The sequence below is a fragment of the Podarcis liolepis genome (assembly GCF_965112155.1).
Source record: "Podarcis liolepis genome assembly, chromosome: 12".
Taxonomy (NCBI): Eukaryota; Metazoa; Chordata; class Lepidosauria; order Squamata; family Lacertidae; genus Podarcis; species Podarcis liolepis.
The window spans coordinates 38,251,711-38,271,907 of NC_139563.1; the positions used below are offsets into that span (position 1 = coordinate 38,251,711).

Below are 20,197 nucleotides of genomic sequence, written 5' to 3' on the forward strand. Positions count from 1 at the left end.
AGATGCGCGGTATATAAATATAAATACTCACCCCCACAAATTTACTATACTCATTTATTAGAACTACCAGAATGCCAGACTTCACGCCCAATCAGATTAAGAGGCTAATCGCAAGCCAACTAGCTAATAAAGCTCCAGGAGAAGACATGATCCCAATGGAGATCTACAAGATAAGACCTGATTTCTGGTCACACATTTTTGCAAAATTGTTTTCATACATTAACAGCTCAGGTCGCATACCTGAAGGGTGGAAGCTGAGTATAATTGCCCCAAAGGGTGATAAGAAAAACCCTGCCAATTATAGACCCATTAGTTTGTTAGATGTAGCCTCCAAACTATATGCCAGGCTCCTTCTTGGGAGACTAGAAGAATGGGCAGATACAAATAAGGTGATATCTGAAGTCCAGGCAGGTTTCCAAAGAGGGGAATCCACATTGGACCAGGGCTTTGTGCTAAACTTTCTGCGATGTAAAATTTGAAACACACAGGAAGCTGCATCAGGGACTTTATGCTAAGAAATGCTTTAGTAACAGAATGAAGCACCTTGTATGCTTTACGCTTATACTGTTAGAATTAGATGTTTGGGCTAACCAAAGTTCATCAGGCACCTTAGATTCGCAACACGAGGTATCTGGAACTGTCGCTTTAAATGGTTGCATTTTGCCCTTTTGTTGCCTAAGAAATTTGCCCCCAAGCTCTGCGCCAAGCAGTGGGAGCAAGGGAAGGCACCCGTGACAAACCTTCCAGTTGTCTTTGAAGAATGCCCTGCCAGCAAAGAGGGAGATTCTCCGTGAAATTAAACTGTCTTTTGAAGCCTTCAGTTAACGGGTCCTGGGGTTGCTCAGGATTAGTGCTCCCTGGCTTATGCTGGGGACAGTATAATGGGGAAAGATGGACTTTGCTGCTTGGAAAGCGCTGATAAGAGCAGCGGAACAATAAGAGAAGGGCAACGAAATGGGTCCCGAACATACCAGCAGATTTATTTAGGCTGCCGGCTTCGGTGTTAAGAAGCTTCACATATATATAGTGATTATTGGAGTGGGATGCTGGACAGAAATAAGAGATTAGCCTTTAAGCATGGCAGGGTTTTCTTACACAAAACGTTTCTGCATAGACAAAACCAAAGCGTGGGCTATAGTTTCTGTGTGACTTCTTAGCTTTCTTATTTATTTGCAGGTTTTGTAAATAGCTTCATAACCAAAAGCTACCAAAAAGGTGTACAGTATAATAAACTCAGTAAACTAAAACCATTTCTACAATTATTCCATAAAATTATTAGGTCACACTTTAGGGAAGGCCTTCTTAAACCAAAATAATGTCATCAATAGCCACCTAAATATCAAATTGTGAGGGGTTTTTTTGTTTGTTTTTTTAAAGCAAATTGCTGCAGAAATGTGGAGAACTAAACTTAAGATTAGGAAAAATGAGAAATGAAAAGAACCGAAATTGACATATTTGTCCATCATTAGCGATACTTCAGCTAGGAATGAAGCCCCCAACTAGTCCCTGCCTTTTCAGGAAATAGTTATAGTGCTGTTCCCTGACATTTTCACTATGGGGCAGTCTTCACCAACTGTAGGAGCAGCAGACACTGATGAATAAGGGGGAAAGGGGGCAAAGATCTATTCATGTGTATGGATGGCATCTTAAATTCTGTCTTTAGCCATAAGTGAAGTGTTAGGATGATAAATTTGCAGATGTGTTCACAGTTTCACCATTCCAATAATACTAATACTAATATAATAATAATAATAATAATAATAATGTGGTACCTCAGGTTAAGTACTTAATTCGTTCCGGAGGTCCATTCTTAACCTGAAACTGTTCTTAGCCTGAAGCATCACTTTAGCTAATGGGACTGCCTGCTGCCGCAGCACCGCCGCAGCACGATTTCTGTTCTCATCCTGAAGCAAAGTTCTTAACCCGAGGTAATATTTCTGGGTAGTGGAGTCTCTAACCTGAAGCGTTTGTAACCTGACGTTCCACTGTAATAATAATAATATGCTGCCCATCTGACCGGGTTGCCCCAGGCACTCTAGGCGGCTCCCAACAAAGTACAGTGGTACCTTGGAAGTCGAACAGAATCTGTTCTGGAAGTCCGTTCGACTTCCAAAACGTTTGGAAACTAAAGCGCAGCTTCCAATTGGCTGCAGGAAGCTCCTGCAGCCAACCGGAAGCCCCGTCGGACATTCAGCTTCCAAAAATAGTTTGCAAACCGGAACGGTCACTTCCAGGTCATGCCAAAACGTTTGATAACTAAGCTGTTCGAAAACCAAGGTACAACTGTATTGATAATACAATAAACATCAACCCGTCTCTCTGTCTCTGTGTGTTATTAGCATCATTCTTCCCCACTTGTGATTCCCACTGCCTCTGACAGTGGAAGTAGAACATAGGACTCTTGGCTAGTAGCTATTCCTCCCAGAGGAGCCCAGTTAAACAGTAAAACAACTAGTCTTGCAGCAAGAGACTCATCTGGTTCGATGTGTATCCAGATGCACACTCATTTCACGATGATATGCAGAATTGCGTGTCTATCTCTTCTGCTAGATGGGAATGGTGGCTTGAAAAATACAGAGAATTTTGGCAGTAATAGTGAAGAAATCTAGTTCAAGGCGGAACCGCACTCCGCAAAACTAGTCTTGCAAGCGGTTTCTCCCAAATAATCTAGGAAATTGCCCCGAGGGTGTTGAGGAACTAAATCGATGTTGTTAACCGCTTGGAGCATCAAGGATGGGTTTTTTTTTCTAAATTAGAGACCCCAGTGCCACCCAGCTATGGAACTAACCAATGGAACTAACAAAATGTTGTGGTGTGGAGCGCTCTTTTTCAGGGTTTCGGCCACAGTCCTGTTCATTATTCTCAAGCTATCCTCTCCAATTTTCTGATTTCGCTCTCCCTCAAAAGTCAGTGTTTTGTGCTTGCTCAGTCCTCATTTGGCTGTTTTTTGTTCCCTCCCCTTAATAGTTGACTGGGTTGTGCTTTTGGCAATGCAACATGTGTTCAAAGATGGAGAGGTCTCCCCCTAGGCAATATGTAGGCAATATGCCTGGCACTTTTTGTGGAAAAGCTTAGGATCCTAGAAATATGCGGGATGGGCAATGTTGAGCAGGACACTGATCCCAAATAGCTCCATTCCTATGCCTGGTACTAGGTGAAGCAGACAAAGCAATGGAACATTTTCTTATTAATGCCTTTGGTACAGAATTCAAAGTAGCATATTGTAGAACTTGGTTGCCACCCATTGGTACGTGCAGATGCAAATAGATTTGAAAAGCGTGCGGATATTTTCCCCCTTCCCTTTTGCCTCTCGTCTTCGCCAGCACTCCGATTGTGGCTTTCTGCCAACCCTACCCCAATTAATTTAGCATCTGTTTTCAGGGTTGATATTGTCCGCTCGTATCTCATCTTCAGAGACTAGACATGCCTCAAATATTTTCCAGTAGGTCATGGTTTTCCACTTGGTTTTCGCTTAACAGCTGGCATCTAGTCTCCATCGTGCAACCGAGAAGCAATTTATCATGGTTAGGTCTTGCTGGGTCTTCTCTAAGGCACAATTTCCCATTCTTTCCCTGTAACTCTATATCAGAGGAGCTCAGGTATATCACACTGAAATCGACACCCAACAACAACTTTCCAGCCCGCCGTCTATTAGGCGAATTCCATCAAACCACAAAGCTCAACAGAACGGCAATAAGGATAAAGTTACCTGTTTATTTGACCGAAATAAGCATTTAGAGTGCCGTAAATGCTATTTTGACACTGTTGTGGATTTATCTGACTTTTGCGTAGGCCAGGTGGATTCCCCTTTTTTTTACTACAAATCTCTGGGTTGCCTAAATTATGGAAGGAAACAAGCTCTGGGACGCTGCCACAGCTCACCTCTCTAAATAAAGTGCGGAAACTTCTGATCATCTGCCTAAGTCAGGATTGTTAAGTATGTGTCCAAGCCTGGATTTAGCATGCAGCTAAGGCAACGCTGAATGGGTGTCCCTTCAGAGGAGAAATCATTCCATTCTGAAGTGCTGACAGTATGGAAAATCCTCATTAGGTTACGCCACAATGCTCCTCCCAAGCTATCTTAATGCAAAATACGGGACAGAGAAATCTGAGCTAACTCACAACTTAAGGGATCTGGGCTGGATGATGTGGACCAACTGCCACATCCCATGGCTTCACTACAAATATTATAGGTAATTAAAGAGTAGCAACAACACTTGAGTATTTTTTGGGATATCTCTTGGTGGGATGTGTTTCTTGAGAATGGAAAAGGAATAGCGTGGTCAGTTCTTCAAAGGTTTTGGTTGCTTCCACACCAGCCAATATCTCCTCAAGGATCATCCTTTGTATGGATGCTCCAGAACAATTGACTGAGCAATGTTTTTTGTCAAACCATTGCAGTACTGTGTTTTCCGTGGAGCTCTCATTTTATCACACTTTCTGCTGCTGATGACACAGTTACAGCTGCAACAGTCCATCTTGTGTGGACTATTGAAACTTTTGGGGGTTCCTATTCCTAAAATTAATATTTTAATTTTGCAAGTTAAACCCATTGTTTCCTGTGGGTTGCTTTTACGGCCTATAGCCCTAGGGAAGGCATTTTATAAAGGATCATAGAACCTTACTAATTTCCATGGGCAGATGCCCACCCTTGGGAGCCCCTCCTCCCATCACTGTGGAAACTGTCGGCATGCAGAGGGTCAAAAGACCAGCTGGTTAGCCCTAGCTGGGTCGTTTCCTTCCAGCCATTCTGCTGGAAAGACCCATTGGCCTCTGATCTGACATAAATCAGTGACCCAGGCTTCAAAGCCAGGGCACACTATATCAGCAGAGCATAGGCGTGAGGCTTGTGGAAGCATACTACAACTACGGATTTATTAATCATAAATCAGGACAAAGAAACATGTCGTCTCTCTCTTTGTCTTCTCGGCGAGAGAGTCTAAAGCAAAAGCTATACACACAACGGAAGTTCCCAGCAGAATGTGCTGGTATGTAAACAGACATGTGACACGTAACAGTTCCATGTCTGCAACTAAAGGTGGAATGGAATTTCCCAACAGAAACAACCACCAAATCTGAATTGACATATAGCACTTCCATGTGTTCCTATGCTTGAATCCATGTAGGTCTTAACTAAGACCAATTCTAGAAAGTCCCCCAGGAGAGAGTGTCTACAAGCTGATAGTTTGCTTCTTCTTCACCATCTACCCCTGTACAGTAGGAAAATTAGGGCAGCTGGATCAAAGGGTGTGATTTCCAGCCAAGTTTAATTCTTGTCACCTTTAATTTTATATTGTTACGCTTGAGCTGGACCACAAGGTTATTCCTTGCAGCAGAAGAAAGTCTCCTTCTTTCCTCTCCTGGTTCCTAATGAAAGGAGAAATCGCATCACTAGAGTTAGCAAGACTGAAACACATTCAGATATGTGGCATTTATTTGGATCCCTGTCCTCCCCAGCTACCTACCCCTAGAAACACAGAATCATAGAGTTGGAAGGGATCCCAAGGGTCATCTAGTCCAACCCCCTGCAATGCAGGAATCTCAGCTAAAGCATCCATGATGCATGGCCATCCAGCCTCTGCTTGAAAACCTCCAAGGAAGAAGGGTTTGCCGTCCCCCGAGGGAGACTCACTGAGGATTCATCCTTTCATAGAGGAGCACATATACACAAGTTGCTGGAAAAGCAAAAAAAAAAAACCTAATAGGGAAAAGAAGCATAAATAACCAAGTTATTTTTTTTCTCTGATTTCTTTCCAGAAATTAAATAAAATAAATCTGTAATGTAATTTCCAGTAGGAGTGCATTCCCTTAATACAATTTCGATTGGCTGACCCTATCAGACACAACATCTCCATTGCTGAACAAATTGGCCATAGGTCTTCTCTCTTAACTGGCTCAGTGATCACAAATGCAATCAAAACATGCCACAAGACTTTTTTCCTCCAGCCTGTTAGAACTTGGAGTGTTGCCAGACACCAATATAGAAATGAGAAGGGGGAGAATAGGACTTGTGCACATCTCTGGGGGTACTGTACAAATACATTAACCTTAGAAATGAGACAGAAGGGAAGAGGGAGGTCAATCTGCATTTACCACCAACTCCCATTTTCTAATCTGAGCTGCTTTTGTCTGGGCAAAGTAAATTGCAGAGTTCTCTAATGGATTTAGCAGACATCCGCTATTCACTACTGGTGAACTGACAAAGACTTCACATTTCACATTTGTCTTCTTCACACCGTCTTTCTGCCAGCAGCACATAGCGAAGGTTCAGTAACTTGAGCCCTTAATCAAATGTTTCCCGGGAACATGTAATTACTCTGCAGCAAATGGCTCTTGAGGAAACTGCTGCCTGTGTGTGTTCCCAACCTGGTGCCCTGCAGTGACTAGCAGAACCTCTAGCCTTCCTTAACCATTCCTAGAGAGACCAAGGGATTGGGAACCTCTGAGTGCAAATCATGTGTTTTCTACTACTGGGTGACGCTAAGGACATAGCTAGTTCCTTTGCTTTTTGAAGAAATTACAATAAAAACTGCTAATCTAATCATATGGTGCAAATACCAAAGAGGTGGCCTTTGGTAATACGGCATCCTGAGTGAGGACAAAATTTGGCGCCCCCTCTAAATATTTCTTATTTTCACAATAATTGAGTAGGTACCTGTATAAATCTAGGTGTTATTATACAGTGGTACCTCGGGTTACATACGCTTCAGGTTACAGACTCCGCTAACCCAGAAATAGTACCTCGGGTTAAGAACTTTGCTTCAGGATGAGAACAGAAATCGTGCAGCAGCGGTGCAGCGGCAGCAGGAGGCCCCATTAGCTAAAGTGGTACCTCTGGTTAAGAACAGTTTCAGGTTAAGAACGGACCTGCAGAACGAATTAAGTACTTAACCTGAGGTACCACTGTACCTGTAAGAGTTCCTATATACCTGGAACTCACCATGGATGCCTCCCTTGTTCTCTTATAATGGCAATGGCCCCCCCCTGAGAGGTGCCGGAACTGTGTTCCAGCAAGTTCTGGCTGAAAAAAGGGCCCTGGTGGTGGTGGTGGTGGTTGTTGCTGCTGTTGTTGTTTTGTGCCCTCTTGGCTCAGTGCCCTATGCACTGGAACCGCCCGCACCATCCTAAATCCAGCACTGTTGCATCAGACTCCATAAACCAAATAACAAAGAATGATCGCTCCCACAGAGTCCATTCAGATGCTATGCCCAGGGCTTTTTGTTCAGCTGGAACTTGCTGGTACCTCTGAGGTGGGTGCCATTGCCATTCTAAGAGAACTAGGGAGCTGTTCATGGTGAGTTCTGGCACCTCTTCCTCTATAAAAATAGCACTGGCCGTGCCACTTCCATGCTGGAACACAGCACGGTGGCAGGGCAACCTTCCACTTCTCTCACAGAACATCTAAGGACACAGGCTGCAGGTCACGCCCACTCTGTGCTTAGACCACTTCATGTACTGCTCCAAGACCTTGCTCAGCGGTGAGTTGGGAGGGAGCTGGAAAGGAATCTAGTCTACTCTTCCCTCCCCCCTCCCCTCCCCTGTTCAAGTTTACACAGTAGGGACACCAGGGCTGGCTCAAGACATTTTTGCACCTGATGCAAATGATCAAATGATGCTCCCCTCCCCGGCAGGGTAGAAGTGATAGGCATAGATCTGTATCAGGAACAAGGAGGGAATATAGATGCACATCGGGATCTGCTGCCCCCGTGGATCCTACCACCTGAGGCGGTTTCTTCGCCTTGCCTCATGGGTGGGATGGTCCTGATGGACACCCTGTTTCTTCTTCTGCACATACAGTACGCATGTCACCCCCAAGTGGCCATGCAAGTTAGCATCATTGGGCATGTTCCAGGGAAAATTTGGCACACTGAAAGCTGCTGAAATTAAGACTGGAATTAAATGATGTCCTGCTGAGCTCCATGGACTTATGTTTCCTTAAAATTCACAATACTGTAAGCAATTCAGATAAGAAATATCTATCCCAATTAACTCACTGTCTTTTGTTTTTAAAACTCTTACCACATTACTTTAGCATAAATCTGCATTCACACTGTAATCCACACATCTATCCATGTGGTAAAAATGTCTGCATAACTGTTGGTTTTACTTTAATTTTTATTATAATTGTATAATATCTTTCTTATTCAACTCCTATGGAAGTAACATAACATAACAACGATAGCTGTTGTTATACATGGGTTCATGTACTTCAAACAAACATTTTAGACCGTTAAAGAAAAGGAAAACAGGAATATTGACAGATATGAAAAGAATGTCTTATCTTAATTTTCTGAAACCTGAATCCACACGTCACTGTATGAAGAATTTACTCAGAGGTTTATCTAAATTTAAGGTAACTTCCACATGTATCTAACTCAGTATACTTCCAACATGAAATTTGCTCTTTAGTATCTGTTAGAAAGGTAATCAGTAATTATCTCAAATGCTTTCAAAGATAACATAACCATCTCTGACCAATCCACTTGGAATATATATATATATATATGCATATATACATACAAAATCTATACAACATATAATCTGAATAACACGCTATGGGATGACTCCTATCGGCTATACAAATAGGAATATATACACAAGTGGCTGTGTTCACATTAAACCATGGTTTAGCACGACAAATAGAAGCTGGAAGGATCCTGAGCAAGGTTTGGACATGTGTGCTTTCCCTCCCCTTTCTACCTTTGATTAGCCTGAAGGGAGGATTTCAGCAGTGATTAATTTCAGTTCCTCTTAAACTCTGCTTGTTCTGGAATATAAACTGGAATATGAACCCAGGGCAGTTTCAAAAACCTCCCAAATTCAAACCATGGGTTATAAAACTGGCTTGTTTAAACTAAGCATAGTGCAAACCACAATCCCCAGTCCACGTGCAATGGAAACCTGAGATTAAGAGAAAGTACCTAAACACTGCTGAAGTCCTCCCTCAAACCATGCAGACAGAAAAATGGAGGGAATGTGTGAACCCAACAATCGCCTGGGCTCATTTCAGCTCATGAAGGTCACACTAAACCATGATGATGTATGAACGTGGCCAATAATCCTGTTGTACAAAGCTGAGACTGGAAAGCAATTTCTAGATAGAAACCAGTAGAACTGAGTATCAGGTACATGAGAAAGCAAGTAACACTTCCTGGCATAACAACTAAAATGAAAGTTGATGGTAGCAGTTTTGCAACAATAGTCTCTAAGGCAATTCTAAGCTTTTCAAGGTGCAAACCTCCATTCTGTTGCATAATTCAGAATGCAGATTTCAGGCATATTAGACACAGGATATAGTGTTATAAGTCTAAGAACTTGTAAGGGGCAGTAGGACTTTGTTTTCGAGAGCATGTCCCACATGAGTCAAGCATCCCAAAGAAATAATCTGACGCTGAAGAATTCATTATATACAAGTGTTGACTCCCTTTTGAATTCTTCCATTTCAGTCACTCTCGATATATTTCAGTCTATTTACATCTCTCACGTGGTTATACAATTTCTGTTTCTAAGCCTATATCCACTTAACCTGGGAGTACTTCCAAGTTGGCATACATAGAATTGCAATGTAAATAAAGCTAATCAGTTCCTCGATCTGGTTCTCTTCCACTTAACTAACAGTGCCATCCTATGCATCTCTATTCAGAGGTAAGTCCCAGTGAGTTTAATGGGACTTACCCCCACATAAGTGCTCATAGGACTGCAGCCTAATTGCCCCAAGTCAATATATACAAACCCAGGACTTCTCACTTGAACACATGATTGATTCATGCAGCTAAAGCATGTACAAAGTTCACATGGTAATGAGAAAAAAACCCCATAAATAGTCCTTATAAACACTGCAACCAGACTATGCTTTGTGTTTATACTGGAAAAAAATATTTTTTAAAAAAAACAAAAACACCCAAAGAGCTTATCTGTAGGACTAGGAGTGCCAAGTTGAGGTATAATTGTGTTTTTTATGAAGTAACAGTATTGAAGTAAAATACAGTATTCCGGTTATTTGGTTTTCCTGTTGTGAAGAGGAACTCCTGTAAGCAGCCATGGAAAAAGTAAGTCTTAACTGTGACATTTCTCTACTAAGACAGGATTCAGTGGTCCTATTTTCTTCCAGTGTGAGCCAATTTAAAAACACATCTCCAATCACCACGAGCAGCAGGACATTGGTTGTTGTTTTTTATCATAGAGATGGGTTGCTTGTCTATTGCTCAGTCTTGGGTTGATGGTAACATAGCACCTGATGTATGGATGTCGTACGTGGGATACTCACATATTACAGGGCTCACTTTTCATGTAAAGTATCGACACTCTGTAGAGTCAATATTGCAAAACGAAGTGCAGCGTAATTTTCCATAAGACCTAAGACAGAAGATGAACACACACCAGTCATTATTACACATGACACTTTTTTTACCAGTTGATTTTTATATCTTATTTCTATCAGGGCGTCCACAGATGGATTTTGATTGCAGCGTTTTGCAGCGAGGCAAATACGGTTTTCAAAATCTTGACCAAATATCAACCTTTAACGTGAATACATTTTATGGTTGCTTTCCTAAAATGTCTGTTTATTGAGTCCCATTGATGTAAAAGGTGCTGTAAGGAGTTAACTTACATCCTGAGAGTTAGTACAGACGAGGGTTTGCAGAACTGACTCTTGTGTTTTCTTTATTCCTGCCAATTAACACATTACTCTTTCAGGAGCCATGAGAACTCTGCAGATAATTTCATTTGCAAATGGAATGTTTCCTGTAAGATCGTAATGATACCTGACAGCTACAGCTATTGCAGGTAAAATACTGCTGACCAGAAGAAGCTATTAATACCAATGCATGCAAGTCAGATTACAAGCAAACAAAGGCCTCAGCTAAAGTCACATTTACATCATACATTTAAAGCGCATGGCTTGCCCCAAAGAATCCTGGGAACAGTAGTTTTCTAAAGGTGCTGGGAATGGTCATTCTGTGAGGGGGTAAACTACAGTTTCCAGGATTCTTTGGGGTGTGGGTGTGACCTCAATTTCCTGCTGGACTAAAGAGAAGCACTACAGCTCTGTACCGCATGAATATGTTTTTAGCTCGCTCCAGTGTACAACTGATGGCTAACAGCAACCACAGCCTTAATTAGCTCTTTTCTAATTCAAGTGTAGACTTCATGGGTGCCTAAATCAGGTGGGGAGAGAATCCGCAAACAGTAGAGACGTCCTACACTTGCACAAAAACAAAGGTGGCCTCTCCATCTGCTTCAGTTAAAATTTATGCATCTATGAGTCTCTCATGACTCTTGGGGATATTCCCAACAACATAAGGTAATTGTAAGTAATTAGTGCATGAGAGAGAAGAGGACTATGATGGCGGAGCCTCCTCTTCCTCCTCAGTTTCCTAGAGATGCCAAGTGAAACAAATCTGAGGACGTTGTCCCTACTCCCCAAGATGCCTTGATGCATGAGACCTAGGTCTCCCTAGGTCTTTCTAGCCAGTGGTTTCTTGAAGTCCCATGGTGGGTCATATCTGCGGAGTTAGCTATTGTGTCCCAACAGCTTTAGTACCAAAGTACAGTGGTACCTCGGGTTAAGTACTTAATTTGTTCCGGAGGTCTGTTCTTAACCTGAAACTGTTCTTAACCTGAAGCACCACTTTAGCTAATGGGGCCTCCTGCTGCCGCTGCACCGACGGAGCCCGATTTCTGTTCTTATCCTGAAGCAAAGTTCTTAACCTGAAGCACTATTTCTGGGTTAACGGAGTGTGTAACCTGAAGCGTATGTAACCTGAAGTGTATGTAACCTGAAGCGTATGTAACCCGAGGCACCACTGTACCCACTTCCTCAGAATATTTCTACCCCATCTTCCACCTGCCCAATTCTCCTCCCCACCAGGTAAAACAAAGGGAGATTGGATCATCATCATTGAAATGACCACCGGGAAGAAGGGGTCACCATAGAGAGGCACAGCCAGTTACTTCCCTACAACTATTAATTCAAGGTGAAGAGGGATCCCTCCCTTTGTCTCCAAGCAACCACAGACAACATGTGATTGGGGCCACAGGAATCAGCCCCCCCCCCCACTAAAACCAACCATCCATTGGTTCCTGGTGGAGCAAAGCAATGAAAACAGACCTTTGCCTCCATCCTCCTTCCCAGTCCAATCTTTTGTGGATTTTTAAAACGAATCATACTCTCCCATGATGTGACAAAAATAACTTAAATTTGCCTTACCCAGGGAGATACGTTTTGCAAGTTAAGTATCCAAAATCTTTCCCATCACACTCTTCTACACCTTCGTGTCGGTAGCCGTCTCCACAATAAGCATGGCGACATTCTAATAAACCCGAAATAAAAGAGAAGGGTAAATAAATACATAAATGGGGTTATTTGCAGCTGCTAGCTAGCTACTTGCATGTTAGAGGACAGCGTGAACTTTCTTCCACATCACCCATTAACTCCAAGATTAATCAGTTTGCTTGCCTGTGTATGTTTACAAAACTATCTGTTGAAAAGTAAAATACCAGCCCTTTCCCACTTAATGAAAGTAGCTTTTCCTGAGTGTTTTGCTGATTTTTTATCCAGATCACATGTGGAAACAGTGAAGTATATGAATTAGGCTTTCCATTTATCTGAGAATCTTTGTGTATATATGAATTAGGCTTTCCATTTATCTGAGAATCCTTGTGTATATTAAAGCAAGAAAACGAGAATTGGTAACATCAAACGTACTTATACAATCATCAGTCACTATGTTATTGCCATCATCGCATTCTTCACCATCTTGGAGGACCCCGTCTCCACAGGTGCTGCCATCTTCCAGCGGGTAGTCCACAGGATAAAAAGGCGTGAGCTGCTGGAATAAACACGAAACAGATACTTGAGTGGAACTATAAACATCTTGGAAAAGGAGGCACCAAAGGAACATGTGATTCCTGTTCTCACTTGCTGAAGATTAGGTGTCTGCCCTGCCACTTCAGCCAACTGCACAATCCCCTGGAAATGTTTGTGTCAGAGTCCTCACAGCTATAATACGAGTACTTCCAGAACCTCTAACAATTTACATCCAAGCCAGAATGCAAACCATTTTATTTTATGGCAGGCCTTTACTTACCCTTGAGGAGTTCAGTGAATTTAGGTTGAAGGGTGTGTATTTTAAAATCCATTCCTTTTTTTTACATAGCCCATGATCATAGAATCATGGACCCTCAGGACTAGCACAGACGTAATATTGCTGATTGAGTAATCAGTCTCTCCCTTAATTGCTTCAGTCTTAAGTATGAGGTGAAGAAACGTACTTTTCTGCAGTCTGTATCCCTTAAGACTGATTAAGGAGTATCAAACCAGGACAATGGTTTTTGCAGTTTGTGGTACAGATAAGCATGGGATATTTATCTACACAATTCTGAAACTGAAGAGTGCAATCCCATGCGTGCTTACTCAGAAGCACACCCCACTGTGTACAAGGGGACTTTCTCCCCTGTAAGAGCCAGTGTGGTGTAGTGGTTAAGAGCGGTAGTCTCGTAATCTGGGGAACCGGGTTCGCGTCTCCGCTCCTCCACATGCAGCTGCTGGGTGACCTTGGGCCAGTCATACTTCTTTGAAGTCTCTCAGCCCCACTCACCTCACAGAGTGTTTGTTGTGGGGGAGGAAGGGAAAGGAGAATGTTAGCCGCTTTGAGACTCCTTAAAGGGAGTGAAAGGCGGGATATCAAATCCAAACTCTTCTTCTTCTCTTCTTCTGTAAATGCATATAGGACTGCAGTTGGGCAGAGAAATCGCAGGCAGGATAGTGTGGTGGAGTGAAATGGCATATAATTCATCGCATCTGAAGTGTGTGTATGTGTTGGGGTGTGTGTGTGATTGAATGGTGTAGCTGATGCTCCTGATCCTGAAGCCTCTTGGAATAATGAAGGGAATCTGAGTCCAATGGATTCGAGGCCAGGTCTGACACATACACACCCAATTGCTAGATGCCTGTTTCAGGGCCTACTGCTGGCAGAAATAGATTTATGCCTACAGAGGTGCCCTCTGCTCTGCTGGAGGAACTCTCTGCCCCATCCTAACTCCCTCCAGTGAGCTGATCTGGGGATTAGGCTCGCCCTGCAAACTGCCCTTTCACATTATACAGATATACATGTATAGCAGATTCTTCAAGTGTCCCTATTTTCCAGGGACAGTCCTGAATTTACAGAAGCCCTCCGAGTTTCTGATTTGATCCCAGAATGTCCCACTTTCCCTTAGGATGTCCTTATTTTCACTGGAGAAATGTTGGAGGGTGTAGAGTTATCCAACCCCTGAGCTGTCTGAAGGCAATCCTGTATAGGGAAGATTTTTTAAAAATTGTTTAATGTTTTATTATGTTTTTATATATGTTGGAAGCTGCCCAGAGCAGCTGGGGCAACCCAGTAAGATGTGTGAGGTAAAAATAGTAAAATGATCATTATGAAATGTGACGTCCCTATTTTCATCGGAGAAATGTTGGGGAGGGGGTTTGGTATAGACCACTTGTTTTGTTTATGTCTGCCATATTCTATTCAGTGATATTTGCTTTTTCTGATATATATTCGGGCGGGGGGTGGGGCGGGGGACAATTGAGAGTTCATCTGCTGCAGAAATTCACTTCACCCAATAAATATTTTAAACATAATTTTTTTTAGTTCCAATGGAATGAAATGCTTACAAAACTTGAACTATTTATTTATCATTTATTTACCTACCTACCTGAATCGGAAGCCATCCAAAAGCATCTTTGAAATACAAAGATCTCTGATCTCTACGAAACGCTAGGGCGTTTTCTGTGTTTAACCTGTCCAGTTCTTCCTGATTATTCACTACAAAAATCTGGAAAAGAGAAATAAAAAAGTAGGAGTTGGAGAAGACACAAGGCTGCCGCAACACCTACTGTAGGAGAGAATACTAAGTGGCGATGGAAATTTAGAGACCAGTTCCAAATCTGAAGGGTTTGCATTATCTGAAACCTTCCCCGCTGACCTCAAAAAACAACTTGTAATTAAGCGGAATGTACTGTTTGCTCTAATCAAGGGACCAGGAACCCGATACCATGAACACACTCCACTAATAATGAAAACCAGGGGGTGGGGAATGAATTATCCTCCACATGTCACTGAACTCCAACTCCCATCAGCCCCCACCAGCACAGCAATAATGTTAGGGATGATGGAAGCTTTGTCTGCAAAATTTTGAGGGTGGCAGATTTCCTAGGCCTAGCCTAATACGTAACCAGTGTTGCTATCTGCCCATCCTCATGCAAGCGAAAATAGAGACTCTTTTCTGTAGGTAGAATAGTCTTCGAGAAAAAGAACGAGGGAGAGAGGTGCTCCATGTCTAGAAGGTGAGAGAAAACAACCTCCAAAGTTTGAGACAAACGAAGAGGTAACTTAAGCAATTAATTGTTTTAAATTGTTTAACTCCAGAATTGACAGGGGGAGGAGGTAGTTATGGTTGCATCATAGTCACATCACAGGCACCATTCCACAGTTGCCCGTAAGTTAAGGAACATGGGATCTGCCCCATACCGAATCAGACCATTGATCCATCTAGCTCTGTATTGTCTGCACTGACAAACCCACAGCAGCCCAGATCAAATTGACCAAAGCGGCTACTTCATGCCAGCGGTCTGGATCTGTTAACACAGTATGCCCATATCAACTCCTATCAACCTCACTTACTGCAGGAACCTTTGAATAAGGCTGTCCAAACAGTGGCTCGTCATAGGGTGGGATATTCCCATTTTGCGGAGCGTTGCAGAGACATTTTCCTGGAGGTCCAGGAAGTCCTCTCTCTCCTTTTGTCCCCATTGTTAGTTGCCCTAGAAAACATCAGATTTGACACACAAGGTAGTTGCTGAAATAGATAAAGACATACTGAAAAGGGAAAATCGAGTCCCTGCCTGCGAGCTAAGCATCTCATATTGAAAAGCTGTCTTTGACACCTGTAAGCTTCTTTAGGGGCTTGTACAATCACTTGTCAAATATTATTGGCCTTACAACTTTGGGGGTGGTTGTATATTGTTTGCCATCATTGTTTGATTTCCATGGGTTACTAAATTGGGATGTTTCCAGATGGATGTTTATTGTGGATTCTGTGCTCTTCATGCATGCAAGTTGAGTCATTGGCATTTAAATGCCAACCCATTAAACCCCCTCCACATTAACTTCAGACTGATCCTTCTGCCCTTTCCAGGGGAAATCCAATAAGTAACACACACACACTCAAACCCTTTAGCAATGACCCATTTGCAAATTAAAGCCCCATCTGGAAGCACCATTATCATTGCCTTTTAACAAAAGACCAGGCTATGTGAGTGAGTAAATAACTATTTTGGATCTCAGCAGAAGGTTTGAAGAGGAATGATTATTTATGCTCAAGATGGTATTTGGGGCAGTTCAACATGATCCCACTTTCAATACTATTTGTATCTGCAAAAGTTTCAGGGTGGGCATACTGCTTCATTTCCAAATTCTGTTCCATAACTTACTGCTGAAATCCTCAAACTTTTCAAACCACAAAAGTTCCAGTTTATTTTTTGTCCCACTTCAATTGTTCTGTAATGCACCTCTCCAGGTGGTAATAACATGGAATCAATCTGGAAGCATCGCAGAGCAACTAATGAAGTCGAAGTGTATGTAGATGGCCCAGTTTAAATCCACCTCTTATTCACTATTATTGAATCAATGGCATGTCCATTCCCACCAACACATCAAAGGCAACAACTGGGACACCATCTTTCTGTTTTTTTCTTGTGAGAGGATGGCAGCCATTTTGGGCACCGAGGTCTCACGTGATTTCGCACCACAATATACCCATTTTGGAGCATCATGAGAGATCACAGTGCTCAAAATGGCCACTGTCCTCTCATGAGAAAAAATGGGATGTCTCTTTTTTTCAGGACACTGGTGGGGTATGGATTGCTGCAAAATACACCCAGAAAACACCACCAGTCAGGGGTGCAAACTTGAATAAAGTTTTGGAGGGGCAGAATGGGTAAGCCTCATCCTGCATGGTACACACACACCCTTTGAATGACAATGCCCATCAACTGGGGGGGCAGCCACCTCAAATATTTTATTGTGGGGGTGAAGGGACCTCGGCCCCTAGGAGTTGGCTTATATGACACTAGTCTAGAAGGGCCCTTATTTCAGGGTGCAAGGGGTAGTTGAGAGCAAAAGAAGTCCAACCCCACACTAAAACCTTATCTTAAAAATGTGTGATTCCCCCCTCAGCTAGTGGTTCGGCAGAAACCTCGTGGACGCATGCCTCTTTTCTGTGAGGCAACTCAATATGATTAAATTGAAGGGGGAAAGGGAACGAGCGGCCATTTTGAAAGGTCTGCCTTACCTGTTGCCAAAGGGCCTGGTGGACCAGGCTGACCAGGGGGCCCAGGTCTTCCAGGTGGGCCTGAGGCACCAGGAGGTCCTATGTCTCCCCTTTGTCCCTAGTATATAAAAGAAATGACTGTTTCTTTATAACATTCCCTAATAAGCTAATGTACTCTGCTATAGCACAAATCCTATGGCTTCATGGGTCGAAATAGCGTGCGCTTCAACTACACAGAAAAGATCGAAATGCCAAAATTGCAAATTAAATCTGCAGGACCTTATACATATTATGGCAAATCCATGCATTTCCCCAACAAAAATATATATAATATTATATAAAATATTACTGAACAATCCCATAAATTTCCCAGTTCTGCACATTTCAGAATGGCTTATTACAGTGGAACCTCGGTTTTCGAACGTAATCCATTCCGGAAGACGGTTCAACTTCCGAATTGTTCGAAAACCGAAAACTCAATACGGAAGACTCAATACAATAGGGAAACTCAAAATGGAAGTTGCGTGGCATGTTCGGCTTCTGAAAATCATTCAAAAACCGGAGCCGTTACATCTGGGTTTTCAGCGTTCGAAAGCATTCAATTCAATTACGGATGTGTTCGACAACTGAGGTTCCACTGTATTAGGACTACACCAAATTTTCAGAGAGAAAAATTGTGAGGAAATTTCTTCAAGAGTAGGGATGGGCAAATCTATCAATATTGGGTCCCCCCCCCCCCGGTTTCTCGCTTTTCAAACCTTAAGTTCAATTCTCCACAATATACATATTCGCCCCCCTCATAAAATTCATCAGCATTTTACTGTGAATTTCTGTAGACCAAAAAATGTTGTTTATGATCATCATCACCACCGCCACAGTGTGGCACTTGTAAGGTTGAAACCGGCAGAGTTGCACAGGCCAGCCTTGGCGTAACTGTAACTGAATGACTGGAGCCTGAGAAGACTCCTCATGAACCTGAAGGAGTCAAATGAGCTAAGCAAGATGGATCTCAGAATGGAAGTGGAAGTAACACCTTCTTAATTTAGCTGCCACTGCAGGCATTTTATATGGGGTTGTCAGCTGGCTCTGGAGAAAGGAAATGACTGAGTAGGTGAAAAGTGGCCCCTCTTATTACAAACAGCTATGTACACACGGCACTCGGTTTTTCAAAACAACATTTGGACTTTAGGAAATTCTAGGCCTGTAACAGAATCAGCGGGAACCAACCGGCAAGCATATTTGTATTCAGCTACACCCTTAAGAAAAGCACATGTAATATTTTCTAGTTATTGCCATGTTGGGCCTGGTTTCTCTTGCTGAAAGCGTACGCAAAGGTTTTTGTGCTAGCAGACATCAAAGAAAGCGATCGCCTCACAAACAATTATGTTTTCTAGAAGACATCCACACTTGTAAGAACATTAGACCAGATGCCTACAGGACGTCCGCTTCTCCATCAATAAAAGTTTTTAAGCAAAATATACTGCTTTATTTATTTTGTAGCTCTTACCAAGAGACTCTTTCTATACTGAATAACTTTACATAGAGTGAACTTGGGTATGCTATTAGTATGTGGGGCCACCACAAAGTAGGGCAGTTGTTTTGATACTTTTGGGGGACTCTCTAGGTATGCAGAAATATGTTTGTAAATTTAAGCATCTCTCCGTGTGTACTGTGTATTAAGGGGAGCAGAGTAGGCATGGTAGGGGAATTTGACTGTTTCCTGAGGGAAATTTCTCTTCTGAAGCTAGAATTTGCTGAAGCGGGAGTGTCATCATTCTTCAAAAGGTCAAAATTATGAAAGCAGAAAACTTTGCCTTGTGGGGAGAAAAAAACTAAGAGAGCCCCATAATATATTTTATTCAGTAAAGTCTCCACTGCTTTTTAAATTCCTTTCCAAACCAAATGGACATTAAGGAGTGGTTCAAGCAAGCATTTCCCCTTTTCCCAGCAATCTCCAGACTAACCACTACATAGAGAAAAATATTGTGTGAACCAGGACTACATAGATATAGTCACTGCTCCTTGAATTAATGATGGTAAAACCAAGTTAGAGCTATTACATTTTCCCTTCTAGATGCATTATTTCTGACTGCAGATCATTTTACATTCTACAATTTCTTGAAGCAACAGTGCTGTACTGTACCAAGAGATTAATGCAATATTCTAGGGTCTAGCTCCTTGGCCTGACATGATTCCATGGTCCACCTTTAAGCATCGCTGCTTTTCACTCATTAAATATCATGTTTTGTCATCTGCCATATTTCTGGATGAAGCAGTCTTTATCTGTTCTGAACTGACTTATATTCTCTATTTCCTCCTTTCTTGGCGATATTATGCCCTATTATGAATCATAATCAGATATCCTTGTTCCTTTGCATGACATTTAATACAAGTGACAATAATTCTGGCCTGTGTTTTTTTTTAAAATAGGATGTTCAGATGATCCAATTATACATCCTAAAACGTAGAGTCTAACCAAGGATAGGCAAATCTGTCAATTTTGGTTTCTCCCATTGTCTCATTTTTATTATATATATATATATATATATATATATATATATATATATATATATATATATATATAATATAATATAAAATATTCTGTTTTACAATTTAAAATGCTCATTTTACATCTTTGAGATATCAGTAACTTCCCTTCTTCTCATCTCATGGTTCATTTTACATAAAATAAATCCCTGCATATTTTACAAAAGCTATTCCATTCAGTATTCCATTATTGCATCCATCAAAGCTTATTTACACTGTTAAATTTACCTTAATGCTGCCAGTGCCATTGTTTCATTTTTTCATTTTAAATAAGTTCAGTTTCCTACATTTCCACATCTGCATGTGATCTTAAAAAAAAGTCTAAAGAATTAAC

The 20,197-nt window shown here is 42.0% G+C and overlaps 1 protein-coding gene across 2 annotated transcripts in view; it reads right to left on the reverse strand.

Moving 5' to 3' along the window:
• Positions 1–8,097: 8,097 nt before the first annotated feature.
• The window catches only part of COLQ (collagen like tail subunit of asymmetric acetylcholinesterase), a 41,024-nt gene continuing 28,924 nt past the window's right edge, over positions 8,098–20,197 (reverse strand). The window contains exons 12-17 of one of the 2 annotated variants that reach the window (XM_083468399.1): positions 17,338–17,434; positions 15,669–15,808; positions 14,701–14,820; positions 12,710–12,830; positions 12,212–12,314; positions 8,098–10,356 (exon numbers count right to left, since the gene is read on the reverse strand). In XM_083468399.1, coding sequence (XP_083324525.1) covers positions 10,287–10,356; positions 12,212–12,314; positions 12,710–12,830; positions 14,701–14,820; positions 15,669–15,808; positions 17,338–17,434 — 651 coding nt within the window. In that variant the 3' untranslated portion in view covers positions 8,098–10,286. Of the gene's footprint in view, positions 10,357–12,211; positions 12,315–12,709; positions 12,834–14,700; positions 14,821–15,668; positions 15,809–17,337; positions 17,435–20,197 lie in introns of both variants that reach the window. The other variant, XM_083468398.1, reaches the window with a different exon arrangement.